The sequence below is a fragment of the Carlito syrichta genome, unplaced genomic scaffold (assembly GCF_000164805.1).
Source record: "Carlito syrichta isolate Samal-C Ts95f unplaced genomic scaffold, Tarsius_syrichta-2.0.1 Scaffold131666, whole genome shotgun sequence".
Classification (NCBI taxonomy): domain Eukaryota; kingdom Metazoa; phylum Chordata; class Mammalia; order Primates; family Tarsiidae; genus Carlito; species Carlito syrichta.
Window position 1 is genome coordinate 77,875 of NW_007075762.1, and position 15,196 is coordinate 93,070.

At 39.7% G+C, this 15,196-nt stretch overlaps 1 protein-coding gene across 1 annotated transcript in view; it reads left to right on the forward strand.

Annotated features, from left to right (window-relative positions):
- The window catches only part of LOC103250712 (phosphatidylinositide phosphatase SAC2), a 67,170-nt gene extending 58,935 nt beyond the window's left edge, over positions 1-8,235 (forward strand). Inside the window, exons 9-14 of the mRNA XM_021708166.1 lie at positions 362-486; positions 1,948-2,025; positions 3,001-3,121; positions 4,234-4,426; positions 6,528-6,645; positions 8,156-8,235. Coding sequence (XP_021563841.1) covers positions 362-486; positions 1,948-2,025; positions 3,001-3,121; positions 4,234-4,275 — 366 coding nt within the window. The 3' untranslated portion in view covers positions 4,276-4,426; positions 6,528-6,645; positions 8,156-8,235. The remainder of the gene's footprint in view (positions 1-361; positions 487-1,947; positions 2,026-3,000; positions 3,122-4,233; positions 4,427-6,527; positions 6,646-8,155) is intronic.
- The last annotated feature ends 6,961 nt before the right edge of the window (positions 8,236-15,196 follow it).

The following is a 15,196-nucleotide window of genomic DNA, read 5'->3' on the forward strand; positions in this document are numbered from 1 at the left end:
TCCTGGTCAAATTTTGATTAGAATTATTGAGTGTATAGATTAATTTGGGAAGACTTAACATCTTTACACTATTGAATCTTGCTATTGGCAACATGGTATGTATTTCTACTCACTCAGGTTTTCTTTTATGTATTCTAATTGGTTATTACAAATGTATAGAAAAGCTATTAATGTCATTGATGTAAACAATTCACATGAACAGTGTAATGGATGAAAATTTAATTTTATAACAAATTGATGCATGAGTGGATAAATTTCTAAGCATGGCTATAAAATATTTCTAAAGCAATTCCAAATAACTCATTAAAGATCATATTATGATTCTAACATCTAATTAAGCTTAATTTTTTTCCTCTTACAGGTTATTATTAACTTGGTAGACCAGGCAGGAAGAGAGAAAATTATTGGCGATGCTTACCTGAAGCAAGTGTTGCTCTTCAACAACTCATACCTCACTTACGTTTCATTTGACTTCCATGAGCACTGGTAAGATGACTTCCTAAGAGGAATGTCGATTAGTTGGTGTTTGTGATAGATGCTGCCACAGGTACCTTTGATTCTCTTTTCTTTGTGGGGAAGAAAAATTTCTTCGCCTCATTATTAGAAAAGGAAAGAGTATCATTTGTTTACTTAGTTTTAACTTTCATATGGGCTTTTTTTTGGCTAAAATTTTAAGTTAATTGTTCCCCAGTTATTTGCAGTCTTTTCCAAAAGTCTTTCTTTTCCAAATGACTTGGAGAGGTAGAGTTCCAGTTTTGCTTTGATGACACCAGATGAAGAACTTAATGAGCTTAGCTCTGAGCCTTGCAGGAGTAATAGAGTTTCCTTACTTAAAAAGTATCCTAGTGGCTTGCCTTCATTTTCTGTTAGTAATACTTCTTTCACTTCAGTAGAGTTTGCTCTGAAAAATCAATCAGTTAATTAAAAATCAGTTAATATTTTTGGAGTTGGATTCTCACTGTTGTCTAGGATGGAGTGCAGTCGCACAGTCATGGCTCACCGCAGGCTCGACCTCTTGGGTGAGGTGATCCTTCTGCCTCAACCTCTCAAGTAACTGGACTACAGTTGTACAACACCAACACCTGACTAACTTTTACTTTTTTTTTACTCAGCAGCATGCTGAGAATGCACTTTTTTATTTGTTGTTTTGTTTCTAGGCAGTATTAGCTTTGAACCAGGAGTCTCACTCTGCCACCCAGACTGGAGTGCCAGTGGCACACTCATGGCCTCCGCAGCCTCGGCCTGCTGTATTCAGGAGAGGCTTCTGTCTCAGCCTTCCAAGTAGCTGGAACTACAAGCGTGCGCCACCACATCCTGCTAATTTTTTGATTTATTGTAGAGACAAAATCTCACCAAGTTGCCCAGGCTGGTATCGAGCCCATGGGCTCAGGTAATCCTCTTGCCTCAGCCTCTCAAAGTGCTGGGAGTATAGGCATAAGCCACCATGCCTGGCAATTTTTACATTTTTTATAAAGACGAGGTCTCACTACGTGTTGTCCAGGCTGGTCTCAGACTCCTGGGCTCAAACAATCCTCCCATCTCGGCCTCCCAAAGTGTTGGGTTTACAGGCATGAGCCACTGTACCCAACCCAGTTAATCATTTTGATGGTGCCTTTAACTTGTGTGTATTCTAAAATCAAGGTTATTTTGCCATAATCTTGCCTTTAAAGTTGATTAATTTACCTAGGTATTAGAAATTTGGTGGGAAAAGAAGCTTCTGTTCTCAGTAATACGCTCAGTGTATTCTTAAGTATGTTTCTTTTACAATGCTGATTAGTTATAAATATTTATATCATTGCCTATATAATAGTAGTATTAACCTCATATACATATGGTAATAATTTAAAAAATTTTTTCCAAGCTATTTTAAATATCATAATTGAGTTTTAAAAACCTAATTCTATTATTTTATTAAATATTTCTTCTTTCTTTTGAAATGAATTTTAGCCGAGGAATGAAGTTTGAGAATGTTCAAACACTAACAGATGCCATTTATGACATTATTCTTGACATGAAGTGGTGTTGGTAGGTATTTCATAAGAAGTCATTTTGGCAGACTCATGGTCTGTTAAATCATATGTATTTGTCAAGTACCACTAAGCATTAAAATAAAGCAGCATGCTGAGAATGCACTTTTTTGTTTGTTTTGCTTCCCAATTCTTACTCTTCTTTTCAAGAGAGTGTTGTTGATATTAGGCAGTGTTAGCTTTGAACCAGGAGAAGTGTCAGATGGTCAGACAGAATGAAGTGAAATGCTCTGTAATGGTTCTTTAAGGACATATGTATATTCCTCCTCATGCTCCGTGGTCCACATTTTCTCTTTCTCCTGTTCCCCACCATTTCTAACAGAGAAAGGAAGGCTCAGAGGTACTTGATGTCAGTTTTCAGGCGTTTCAAAATGATCAGAGAACGAAAATGATTCTCAGACTACAGGAGGTTTAAATTGGCTTAAAGGACAGGAGAGAACATTCAATTAGGTGTTAAGACTACATGGGTGGCCAGAGAAATTAGATGAGCAAGTCAGGCAGCATAACTCCTCACTGGGCGGTAAAGTAAATTAGTCTGTTTCAGGTAGTTCAGAGGCATTTCTACTTTGAGCCTAGAGGAACAAGATGGTATTTTGAAGTGCCTTCTGGTTTTTAAGTGTGTAGGAAATCATAACGGGGTTGTATCAGCTCTGTCTAGTAGTTGTGGGACATGGGGCAAGTTGCTCTTTCTGCACCTCAGTTTTTCGTGTTTTTTAAAATTTCTAAAATGGGGATAATATCTTCCTTGTCAAGTTACTATGTAAATTAGCAATAATGTCTAGAACTCAATAATGCCTGGCATCTAATGATATTCCAAACAAATTGATAGCTAATGCTGCTGTTATTATTATTATAAAGATGTCTTATTTATTTATTTTTATTATTTATGTTATTATTATAAAGAATTATGCCTTTTGGGAAACCTATTGAAGTATTTTATATTGTAAAATAATTCCGTGTTATTTTTTAAAAGGGTTGATGAAGCTGGGGTGATATGTAAGCAAGAAGGGATTTTTCGCATTAATTGTATGGACTGCCTGGATCGCACCAATGTGGTCCAAGCTGCCATCGCAAGAGTGGTCATGGAACAGCAGGTAATTTGGAGTCTGTTGGATTGTACGTATTCATATTTAAATGCCTTTTTTTAACACATAAAGAGATAGCTAAATCTTTTTTAAATTTCAGATGTTCTGTACATTTATAGTACTCAAACATCCTTGTTTCATTAAAACCTGGAAAGCACAATCTTCACTAGATATAAGTTGAATAAAGTGACATTTTCCTAATTACTCATTTTAAAAAATGTAAGGGTCAACATTTAAAAATCTGTTGAGTGGCATTGTGTCGTCATTTTACTTTTTTTCTTTTACTTCTAAACTCACCCTTCTGTATTTGGGGCCGGGAGTCTGTACACCACATTTCTGCTTGCCCTAGGCGGCTCTGCCAATAGAAGGTTCTAACAGAAGGCCCTGTGGCTGGAGGAGGAAAAAGGCACAAGTCCCTTCATCTGTTTCTTCCTGTCAACAGCTACCTTTCTGGGGCTTGTTGGTTCTTTTGACACCACAGAACCAGCCTCTTCCCTTTGTGCCCCAGCTCTAGGGTAACACTTGTTTCCTTCACTGTCTTCCATCATCTCTGTTACCTCAGTGTTCTCTTTTAGATTCTTTACCCCTCCAGTACCTGGATTGCAAAGTCCCTGTGTTAAATTCCCAGGGTAGAAATACCTAGCATTTTGGGGTTTTATTTTATTTAATTATTTTAGAAAGCAGGATTTATTGAGAGGACAGAAAAGCTCCCACAGTGGGAGGGGACTCGAAGGGGTTGCCCTATTTTATTTTTTGTATGATAGAACCTTGTGACTGTACTTTGAGGACACGGGTCTGTTCCTTTAATTTAGTATTTAAACAGCCAGACTTGAGTTCAAGCTCTGGCTCTACCACATACTAGGTGTTGACTCCACACAAAGAAATGAATTAATTTAGTTTCACTTCATAGACAAATTTAAAACAAAGGCAAAATATAATAGCATGATTTGCACATTAAAAATTATACCAAAACAGTTTAAATGTTTTATTATATTTATTCAGCTTACGGCAATTCATAATGCTGTCTTTCAAGTAGTGCTTTATTTTAAAAAGTCTAAAAAGACCATTTCTTTTATTTAAGGGTCCTAAGTTGTATATAAATACGTTTCCTTTTTCTGCAGTACACATTTTATGCTATGATTTCCTGGCCCATATACAGTTAATCCACCAATGTGTTCATTTTAGCTGAAAAAATTAGGTGTGATGCCCCCGGAGCAGCCATTACCTGTGAAATGTAATCGGATCTACCAGATAATGTGGGCCAATAATGGTGACTCCATTAGCAGACAGTACGCTGGCACAGCTGCTCTGAAGGTAAATACTTGCAGCAAGCATTTGTGGATCAGTCTGTCGGACACAGGTTAGACTGTGGTTTAAAACCACAGAAAGATATGGGAACTGCAGCTGGTAGGTCTGTGTAGTTGAATTCTTTCTGGAATATCTAGCTAAGGCAAGGTCTACACATTCAAATTTCTGCAGGGGCCAGGTAAGGTAATGTGACTCCAGCAGACTACCCATCAGATCAGAGGGAGAAGAGGGAGAGGCGGAGCTGTGTGGACCTGTGGAAGAACGGATACTGTCTAGTGAGGGGCCAGTCTGCTGTTTGCTTGTGAGGTACCATGTTGCCAGATCTTCCAGTTTTTCAACGGAGTCTGGAAATTTGGAATTTTATGTGAAGTGGTTGGTTTTCAAAACAGTATACAGACAAAATAAAACAAAGCATGCTGGCCCCCCGGAATATTTTGTCTTCTCTGAGTTTGAATCCCAATCCTACCTTTCACTATTTCTGTGATCTTGGGCAACTCACTTAATTGTTCTGTCTCATTTGTCACATGGGAATTATACTAGACCTATATCAAAAGATTGTCATGGGATTATATGAGTTAATGCATGTAAGAGCTTAGAATATTCTCTACCACATAGTAAATGCTGAAGAAATTTTGTTGTTGTTGTTGTTATAAATATAGTATTTTCAAGATCTTATAGAGCTTGTCTTTAGAGGATTATGTTACCTGTGAAATATAGTCCCTGGTAGCTAAATACTCCCTCTGAGGGCATTGCCCTCTGTGGGCAATAGGAAGTGGCTGAGTTACTTTAATTTAGGTTTATGTTAATAATTCTTCAAGGTAATAGTTTATCTCAGGATATTTCTTTTTAAAAATTTATTTATTTATTTTTGAGTCAGGGTTTCACTCTGTCGCCCAGGTTGGAGTGCTGGAGGACAGTGGCACGCTCATGGCTCACTGTAGCCTCAAACTCCTGGGCTTAGGCAATCCTTCCACCTCAGCCTCTTGAGTAGCTGGTACCACAGGTGTGTGCCGCATGCATGGTTAATTTTATTTCTTGTAGCGATGAGATCTTGCTATGTTGCCTAGGCTGGTCTCCAACTCCTGTTCAAGTGATCCTCTGCCTTGGCCTCTCAAGTGATCCTCTTCCTTGAGGTTACAGATGTGAGCTGCCACACCTGACATTTCAGGATATTTTTTTAATAACAAATTTTATGTACCATCAAGGACTCCTCAGGCATCATATAGTTCATCTTTTTGGTTGAGTGATAAATATCAAAAACTTTTTATTAATTGAGTGAACTTTAGAAGTCCTAGTGCAAGTTATTATTTACCTCAAAATACTTTTTTTCCACTTTGATTATTTGAGATAAGCATTCATGCCTCTCTCTTCTGTAACAGATACTTGTTGCTATACCAATATTACTTGTGACTTGCCTAACTAATTGGCAGCATGTTCTTCCTAAATTGTCAGTCTTATAATAAGGTCTGAGATTTCTGATATTGCCTTGGATAGAAATAGTGGTGTTGGAATGGGGAAAAAAAGAGACTATACCTTCTTTGCCTTAAGCTTAAGTCATTACCTCTCTAGAGACTTGCTCTACTATCTTTGTGGCAAAAAGCTAGGGAAACAAAAACATTTTAAATCTACTGGATTGTCTACAGGTGATTGTAATGTGCACTGAGGTATGGAAACCCAGTCTTCCTCTCTATTTTTATCTACATATTCACACACACAAAAGCCCATTATAATAAATTCTGGGAAACTGTTCACATTTTCCCATGTAGGAAATTTGATTTTTGAATATTATATTGGTTTGAGGCTTAAATGTTTTTTGTTGTTTTTGTGTTTGTTATATAATTGGTTTTGACCTGTAAATTCTAGAAATTTACCCTAAACCATCTAACTGTGAAGATGCCACAAATAGGATGTGTAATTATTTGACATGCTTGGATCAGAGTCAAATACCAGTAGATATTTTAATTTAACTATGATATTTAAAAATTTAAAGTTATAACTTGGAGATTATAAAAGTCTATAGAATTCCAGTCTTGAACTGAAAGCCCATAATTTATTTTGGGGACATTTTTGTGTTTGAATAAAATGTCAAAATGACTTTGTTTGACAGGGTGACTTTACAAGGACAGGAGAAAGGAAGTTAGCAGGAGTTATGAAAGATGGAGTTAACTCAGCAAATAGGTATTACCTCAATCGGTTTAAGGATGCTTATAGGCAAGCCGTTATAGGTAAGGAATGGAAATGCTTTTCTTTTCATAAAAGTGATTATTCCTTCTGTGACTAAAATTATACAGAAACCCCCTTAATTAATGTAACTCACACTTTGTAATATACTTTTGTTTCTATTTTGAGCATTCTTACTCAACAGATCAAAGTTTTGCTTCTGACTGGAGCAACAAAAGAAACTATTTCCATACATATTTGTCAGTTGCTACTCATGTAATCGAAAGCAGGGTTGGCAGCTCCTGAAGCGTGGAATAAGGTGCTCTGAAACCTCAGCAACTAAAAACTTTATATTCTGTTTGTTCTCCCATCACTTGAGGCTGAACAAGTTAACCAGATGATTTTTCTTGTATACCACTTATCATATATTCTTGTTGTGGACAAATATACTATCCTTTTCCATAAGCCTGGCTTAATAGGATACTGTGGTACCACAGATTTAGAGACTTTCCTAGCCAACTCATCATTTTTAGAAGAGGAAATGGAAGGATAGCTTGCCCAATGGGATTTACGCATTGACATTTAAAAAACTTAATTTTCATGAAAATGTTATTTTATAGGATTAAAGTAAATGCATAGTTTTCTGGATGAGAACCAAATGTAATACAGCTGACCTGTGGTCCCTGAGAATCTTTTAAAAATCCTATTTTTTCATCTGATTATTTAATGTATACATTAGTCTAGTACAGCCTAGACATAGGCTACTTAGGAATTTGAGAGGTCTGATATGATGAAGTTTGATTCATTTGCCAGATATGGAGGGTATATGTTATGACTACAGAATTGGATTTTAGCAGTTTATTCAAGAAAAGGTGATGCTACCTTGCTTCTGTTGGTGGATCTAGCACCTTGGTTGTATCGTTGGGAGCCCAGGTTCTGTCCTCCTCTCATTTCAGCCATCCATATAGCATTACCTTCATCCTGGTCCTGAGGCTGAATCTCTTCAAGGTTGAGAGATAGGAGCCAGTAGCAGTCTTGGGCTTATTGCTTCCCTCTGTAGGACCAGTGGGTGGCAGATCTTAACCAAAAGCTTCCTTGAGTCTCATTGATCCAAATAACTGCACAAGGGGGATTATAATGATTTGTTAAGGTCTGAGGTGTGTGTTCCACCAAGAAGAGGTTAGCTTGTCTTTGCATATCTTTTACTCATTTTAAAATTGACTTGTCTTTTTATTATTGAATTGTAGGAGTTCTTTTATTCTGAATACAAGTCCCTTACCAGATAGATGGGTTGTAAATATTTTCTTCTGTTCTGTGGGTTGTCTTTTCACTTGAGTGATGGTGCCCTTTGAGACACAGAAGTTTTTAATTTTGATGATGTTCAGTGTGTCTATTTTTGTTGTTGCTGCTTATTTAGTTTCATATCCAAAAAATTATGCCTAATCCAGGATCACAAAGACTTACACTTTTCCTCTAAGAACTTTACAGTTTTCGATCTTACATTATCTTCTGTTTTTGTTTTTTTAATATAGTAGTAAGCTAAAATGATGATAGCTATTAACACTTCCACCCTAGATTTGATGCAAGGCATTCCAGTGACAGAAGATCTTTATTCCATATTTACCAAGGAGAAAGAACATGAGGCTTTGCATAAGGAAAATCAGAGAAGCCACCAGGAACTAATTAGCCAGCTCTTACAAAGTTACATGAAGTTACTACTGCCTGATGATGAAAAGTTCCATGGGGGCTGGGCCCTCATTGACTGTGACCCCAGGTGAGTTGTAGTGGTGTCCTGGTGACTGACTTGCTTAACCTTCAGATGTTGGTATGATTATTATGATTAATGCTAGCAATTGTCCTTCAAGCCCTGAACGTGGATGCATGGTACATGGCGGTTTCCGCTGCAGGGCTGGTACCATGGCGAGCTGACTGAAGTCGTCGCCTTGGTGCAGAATTAAAGGGGTGCTAAAATGCAGTCATAAAGAGAAGTATTTTAATGTTAACATAATATTTAATTTTCTGTAAATTCAAATAGGCAAACTATACCCTAAAACCTGGCTGTGAGTCTCCTCTTCCCCTGTGTCCCCAGAATCTAAGTTTATTGTGTTAATGCACGTAAGTGACTGCAACGAGGTACAGCGAGGCTGGTTATTTTTATTGGTTATAAAGTGATCCTGGCCTTTCATACAATAAATAGGCCAACTAACACTTACCATTTTTTTAAACAAAAAACATCCAGTTTCCAGTGGTTCTTCAAAATGTCAATGAACAGCAGAATCTAAATTTATCCACCAAATTGAATGCTTGCCTTTAGGCTGAAATCTAAAATGATAATCTTCGCTATTATAAATCAGAAACATGTCGGGAAATTCTAGACCAAGCTCTAAGATTAAAACTCTAGATTTTTCTTACTATACATTTCATGTGCTTTTAGTAAAAGGAACATAAAATAAGCTTGAAAAATATAATTAAATGCGAGAAAGTATTTATATATGTTAAAAAGAATAAAAAACAACATTGACTGTAGATTCATAGGGAAAACTTCCATGACTATAGTCTCATGGATTTGTTTTTACTTTGGTAGTAAATACTGTATGTATGGATGTAATTTGTGGACTTTTAAAATAAGAGATGTGGTTTTTCTCACACACAACTTAGTATTGAATTTCTGTGTTATTTGGTAAAAATAATTTGTTTTGTATTCTTCCATTTTTGTTTTAAATAGCAGCAATCTAACTTAGTGTAGCAGCAAAAATATTTAATTTCCTTTCAGAAATAATTGCCAGCAGCACACCTGCATTTTATTTGAGTTTTAACTCTGCACTTCAATTTTTTCCTTTTTCTTTTCTTTTTTGAGTCAGGGTCTCTGCTGCCCAGGCTGGAGTGCAGCAGCATGATTACAACTCACTGCGACCTCAACCTCCTGGGCTCAGGTGGTCCTTCCGTCCAAGCTTCTCAAATAGCTGGGACTACAGGTGTGCACCACCATGCCCAGCTAATTTTCTTTCTTTCTTTTTTTTTTTTTTTTTGACCTTTTGTAGAGACAGGATCTCACTGTGTTCCTAGGCTGGTCTTGAACTCTTGCTCAAGCAATCCTCCCACCCTGGCTTCCCAAAGTGCTGAAATTACAGCCATCGCAGGTAGCCTCAAATTTTTAAAAGGTGTTATGACTGTCAATAACATCTTTTTTCAATCAAATATTTTTGTTTCTACTTTGGAATAACCCAAATTGGGAAAAACCAAAACATTTACTTCTAATGCTGGCTTCCATTTTGTAGGGTCAAATTGCATTTGATTTTATTTCCAATCCTGTAATTCTTGTGGAAAGTTGGTACCCTGGGGTGAGGAGTATAAAAAAATGTAAATAGGTGTATATAGAGCTATGCTTTTTAAAGCTTGCAACAAAATTTAGGTACGTATGCTTTAAGCGTCAGAAGCCTATTGAAAAGATTCATGAAAGCACTTATATCTGGCAATTGGATTCATCAAAATAATGGTGAAACAAGAAAAGTCTTCTAGGATCAAATCTTTAAGAAATTGCTGTTGAGGCTGGGCACAGTGGCTCACACCTGTAATCTGAGTACTGTGGGAGGCCAAGGCAGAATTGCTTGAGCCCAGGAGTTTGAGACCAGCCTGGGTCCATAGTGAGACTCAGTCTCTACAAAAAATGCATGGTGGCATGCATCTATAGCCCAGCTACTCAGGAGGCTGAGGTAGAAGGATCACCTGAGCCCAGGAGATGAGCTGTGAGCATGCCACTTCACTCCAGCAACACAGTGAGACCCCAACTAAAGAAAGAAAGAAATCACTGTTGGATGATTAAAGTTTCATCTCTCTTTAGTTCTCAGCTACCAAGTGCCGACCTCAGAAATGTGATTTTGCTTCAGCCTTTTCTTCCCTTCATTAACATAATTAAATCCTTGTCTTTTTTCCTGATTTTTGACTCCGGCTCCTCTCCAGCGCCCAGCAACTACACCCCCCATTTTTCTTTGGTTGGCAATGCAGAATCTGACTTTCCGAGAACAGGGAGCCGGTGACTGTCTTCTGCCATCAATCACACGTGCTGGAAATGGGCTCTATCGGTGACAAAGCAGTGCCCCCTCCTCCTTTCCTGCAAGTTACGTTGAAACACACGTTCGGTGCATTGTTAGGCTTCAGCTATCCCCAAAGATGATCAGTGTATGTTTCCAAATAGTCTCACATTTTATGATGGACAGTGAAACCTCTAAATTCACTTAGTTCTATCCTTATTGCTGCCTTGTCTGTACGTGTTAACCTGGCCCAGGACTTGTAGCTATGCCACTATCAGTCTCTGGCTCAGCTTTCTGCTGAGTTTGCTTTTTTAGTTGCATTTTTGCTTCTTGTTCTACTTTATTCTTTTTTTTTTTTTTTTTCATTAATCAGTATTTTTTATTATGGTTTTGTGGGGTACAGTTAAGGGTTAGGTGTACAATTACGTTTCATTCAGGCACCCTGTAGATAAGAAGTGTTTACCCATCCCCCGACAGATATTTGCTACTGTTAATCCCATCTCCCTCCCCCGCATAGTTTCCCAGTACCATCCGTCATCTTCTCATAGTATTGCATTGGATGTTCAAGGTCCATTATATGAGTGAGAACATGTGATATTCGGATTTTTGTTTTTGTGAGAGGTCACTCAGTATTATAGACTCTAGTTCCATCCAGGTTGCAGCGAAATTCATGATTTTGTTCTTTTTTATGACTGCGTAGTATTCCATCGTGTATATGTACCACATTTTTTTAATCCAGTCCTCTTTTGATGGGCAGCATGGTTGTTTCCAGGTTCTTGCTATTGTGAACAATGCTGCGATAAACATACGTGTGCAGGTATCTTTTTTATAGAGTGATTTGTGTTCTTCAGGGTATATTCCCAGTAGGGGGATTGCAGGGTCATATGGAAGGTCAATTTTTAGAGATTTTAGGAATCGCCACACTGCTTTCCACAGAGGCTGCACTAGTTTACACTCCCACCAACAGTGTAGAAGTGTTCCCTTTTCACCACACCCTCTCCAGCAACTGTTATTTTTTGAGTTGTTGATAATTGCCATTCTGACTGGAGTTAGGTGGTATCTCAGTGTGGTTTTGATTTTACTTTATTCTTTTACTATAGGATATCTTCAGTGGTGGGCCCCTGACTAAGTCTCCTGATTCGTTTCAATTTGTTGTTGGATTCCCTGACTCTTCCTCAGACGTCGCCGTACAGTTCTTAGTGGTCAGTTGCTGAAGAGAGTGTGAATGTATCCTTTGCCTATTTTACTTGCCAGAGCCTCTACTGCCATCCTCATCTTCTTCCTTGTGACCACTGGTGTCCAAATTAGGCCCATCAGAGTCGTTGGTCCAGTGATTCCTTTGAGCTGTATCCTTTGGAACAGTGAAAGATTCTGAAGATTTTTCCATTAACACAGGAATCATTAGCTGAAGTGCTGCCTTCCCTGTCTTCTTGTCTTCTTGTTTGTTTTCTCCAATAACATTGTATGCTAGTATTTGTTGGAGAGTGGTTTTGTTTGTTGGCACTTGAGTCCAGAGATGCTGACTTGGGTCTCAGGGAGAGATGGGCAGGGGATCTCCACTGCTAACCAGGACAACAGGCATGTCTGAGAGAATGACTGTCAGAGGAGGAGTAGCAGGGGACACAGATGGGCCACAGACTTGTAGAATTGGTGTGTAGTCTGCTCTTTGGTGACAGGCACTGCTGCTGAGGTTTGAGACTCTCCTCTCTGGTTCCAGAAAGATCTTCTGTAAGGCTGACCACGCCAGATTGGTTGTGTCTCACAATGGTTGAGGTGTTGGCCACTTGCTAAGTTTTTGACCCTTGGTCGCTCCTATTGTTAGTGTTTTGCTTCCTTTGAAGTTTTGAGACATGATGAGGCAGACAGAGAGGGTACTGAAGCTGATGCTTTGGAACCAGTGGCTTCTCAGGTCATGTTTTGGCTTGTTGACTTGAAGGAGGAGGAGGTGGCGGTGGCCTACCTGGAGTCTTGGCTTTTTTTTTTTTTTTAATGGGAGGTACTCAATCACTCTGTGGCTGGTCCGAGCAGGAGCCCGTTTTTTGGAGGGCCAGGTGGTGTGAGGGTTTAGGCTTGGGCTTAGGAAGAGGTAGAGTAGGTAGAGCAAGAGCCATCAGTGTCTGAGTGGTTTTCAGTGTTCTCTTATCTTCTGTGTTTTCTTACAGAGGCAGTGCTTTTTATAGAGAACCATTACCTTCTTCAGATTTTACTTTATTTTCCTCTCAGGTAGATTGCTCTCCAGTGGTTATCATGTGCTCGTTTGAGTTTTCAAAGTTAACTGTTATGTCTGCATATTGATTAGACAGTTAAGAATTTCCCTTTATTTATTAGCATCACTTTACTTTGTCTTGTGGGGGTATGATTCTTTCTAAAACTGCTGAGACGTCTTTACATCTGCGGCTGGTATTTTTCTTCCATTTACAAGACTTAAGAATTTTCCTGTTGTTGCATCCTTTCCCTTCTCTTGATGAGAGATGTTTGGAAACCTGCTTTTGGACTGAGATTGCTATAGAATGTTTGTACAGCCCATCAAGCTGAGCTGGAGATGTTGACCCAGAACAGATGGCCCCTGTTGGAAGATGAGAGATGTGGCTGCGGGACCTTGGGTCTCTGTGGAGCCAGCCAGTGGGGGACTCAGCTCCTCAGACCTGGGGACTTCAGCTGTCACCACCTGCCTGCCTTCATAAACCATCCGCTCCTAGACTGGGTGTGTTTAAACAGTTTTATTGAGATATATGATTCGTATACCGTACAGTTCACCTATTTAAAGTACACAATTCAATGGTTTGTCCCCCTTGCCACCCTGAGCCAGAGTCTCACTCTGTCAGCCAGGCGGAAGTGCAGTGGCACAATCACGGCTCACCACAGCCTCTAATTCCTGGGCTCAGGTGATCCTCCTACCTCAGCTTTGTGAGTAGCTGGGGACTATAGGTGCATACCACCACACCTGGCTAATTGTTGTTGTTAATTTTTTGTAGAGACGAGATCTTACTATATTGCCCAGGCTGGTCTCAAACTCCTGGGCTCAAGCAATCCTCTTGCCTTGTCCTCCCAAAGTACTGGGATTACAGGTGTGAGCTACCATGCCTGGCAAGTCAGTGATTTTTAGTAAATTCATAGAGTTGTGCAGTTATCACCACAGTCTATTATAGGACATTTTTTTCCACTACAAAGAAGCCCCATACTCTTTAGTTGTCACTTCTCCATTCCCCATAATCCCTGCCCTAAGCATCCACAAATCTGCTTCTGTCTTTGGATTTGCCTATTCTGGACATTTTATACAAATGGAATAATACAGAATGTGGCCTTTTGTGACTGGCTGCTTTCACGCAGCATACTCTTTTCCAGGTTAATCCATGTTGTGGCATGTATCAGAATTTCATTCATTTTTATTCCATTGTATGGATATTCAATATTCTGTTTATCCATTCTGTCATTGATGGATACTTGGGTTACTTCCACACTTTGAACATTGTAGATAGTGCTGCTGTGAATATTTGTGTACAAATTTGAACACCTGTTTCCAGTTCTTTTGTATGTATACCTAGCCTAGGAGTGGACATTGCCAGATTATGTGGTAATCCCATTTAACTTTTGAGAAACTGCCAAACTATTTTCTACAGAGGCTGCACCATTTTGCATTTCCACCAGTAGTGTATTCCAGTTTGGAGGGTTCCAATTTCTCCAGTCCTTGGCAACACTTATTTTCCTTTTTTTTCTAGTTGTAGTCATCCTAGTGGATGTTAAGTGGTATCTCATTGTGGTTTGATTTGCATTTCTCTAATGACAAATGATATTGAGGATTTTTTCTTATGCTTGTTGGTTATTTCTGTATCTTTGGAAAATACAGAATCTATTCAAATCCTTTGGTCAGCTTTAAATTGGATTGTTGAGTTGTAAGTAAAGTTTTGTTGGGACAGGGTTGGGCAAGTGAGGCAGCCTGTGGAAGTGCAGGGTAAATTCTATATTTAACTGTTATTCTGTTCATCCTATTTTTGCATTAATTTTGGTTTTTTAGACTGCACTAATTATCTTGATGAGAAAATCAATGGCACACTTTAAATTTTACGCCAGAGACCGGTTCCTCACTCGCCTCACTGCAGTCCCTGCCCAGTTTAGAAAAGCAGTTGTGGTAAGCGGCTTACGGGCGCTCAGCGGGTCGGGCGCAGGAATGGCCGCCGACCCGGTGCCCTGGCCCCGCGGCGCCGGAGCTGTCCAGCACGGGCGCATCCCTGCCAGCGGCCTTCCCTGCGGCGCCCGCCGCCCGCAGCCCAGGTCACAGCCCAGGTCACTCCCCCCAGACGGCCTCGGTGTGTCCCGGTTTGCCCTCTTTGGCCGTTCTTGTCCGCGGCCGGCCCCACTTATCGCAGAAAGCCCTCTGACTCTGTGGACGGCGGCAAGAGGAATCCCGAAGTGAAGGAGCAGGGGCGCAGCGGAGGTGCTGTCGGCATCTTCAGGACCGACCGGTGCTGCCAACTCTGCTCAGCCGGCTCTCCACGCACGGAGGTGAAGGGCCCCTTTCCACCCGCGCGCCTTCAGTGGCCAGGCATGCGGCAGCCGCCGTCCCTTAAGCGTGTGACCGTGCCAG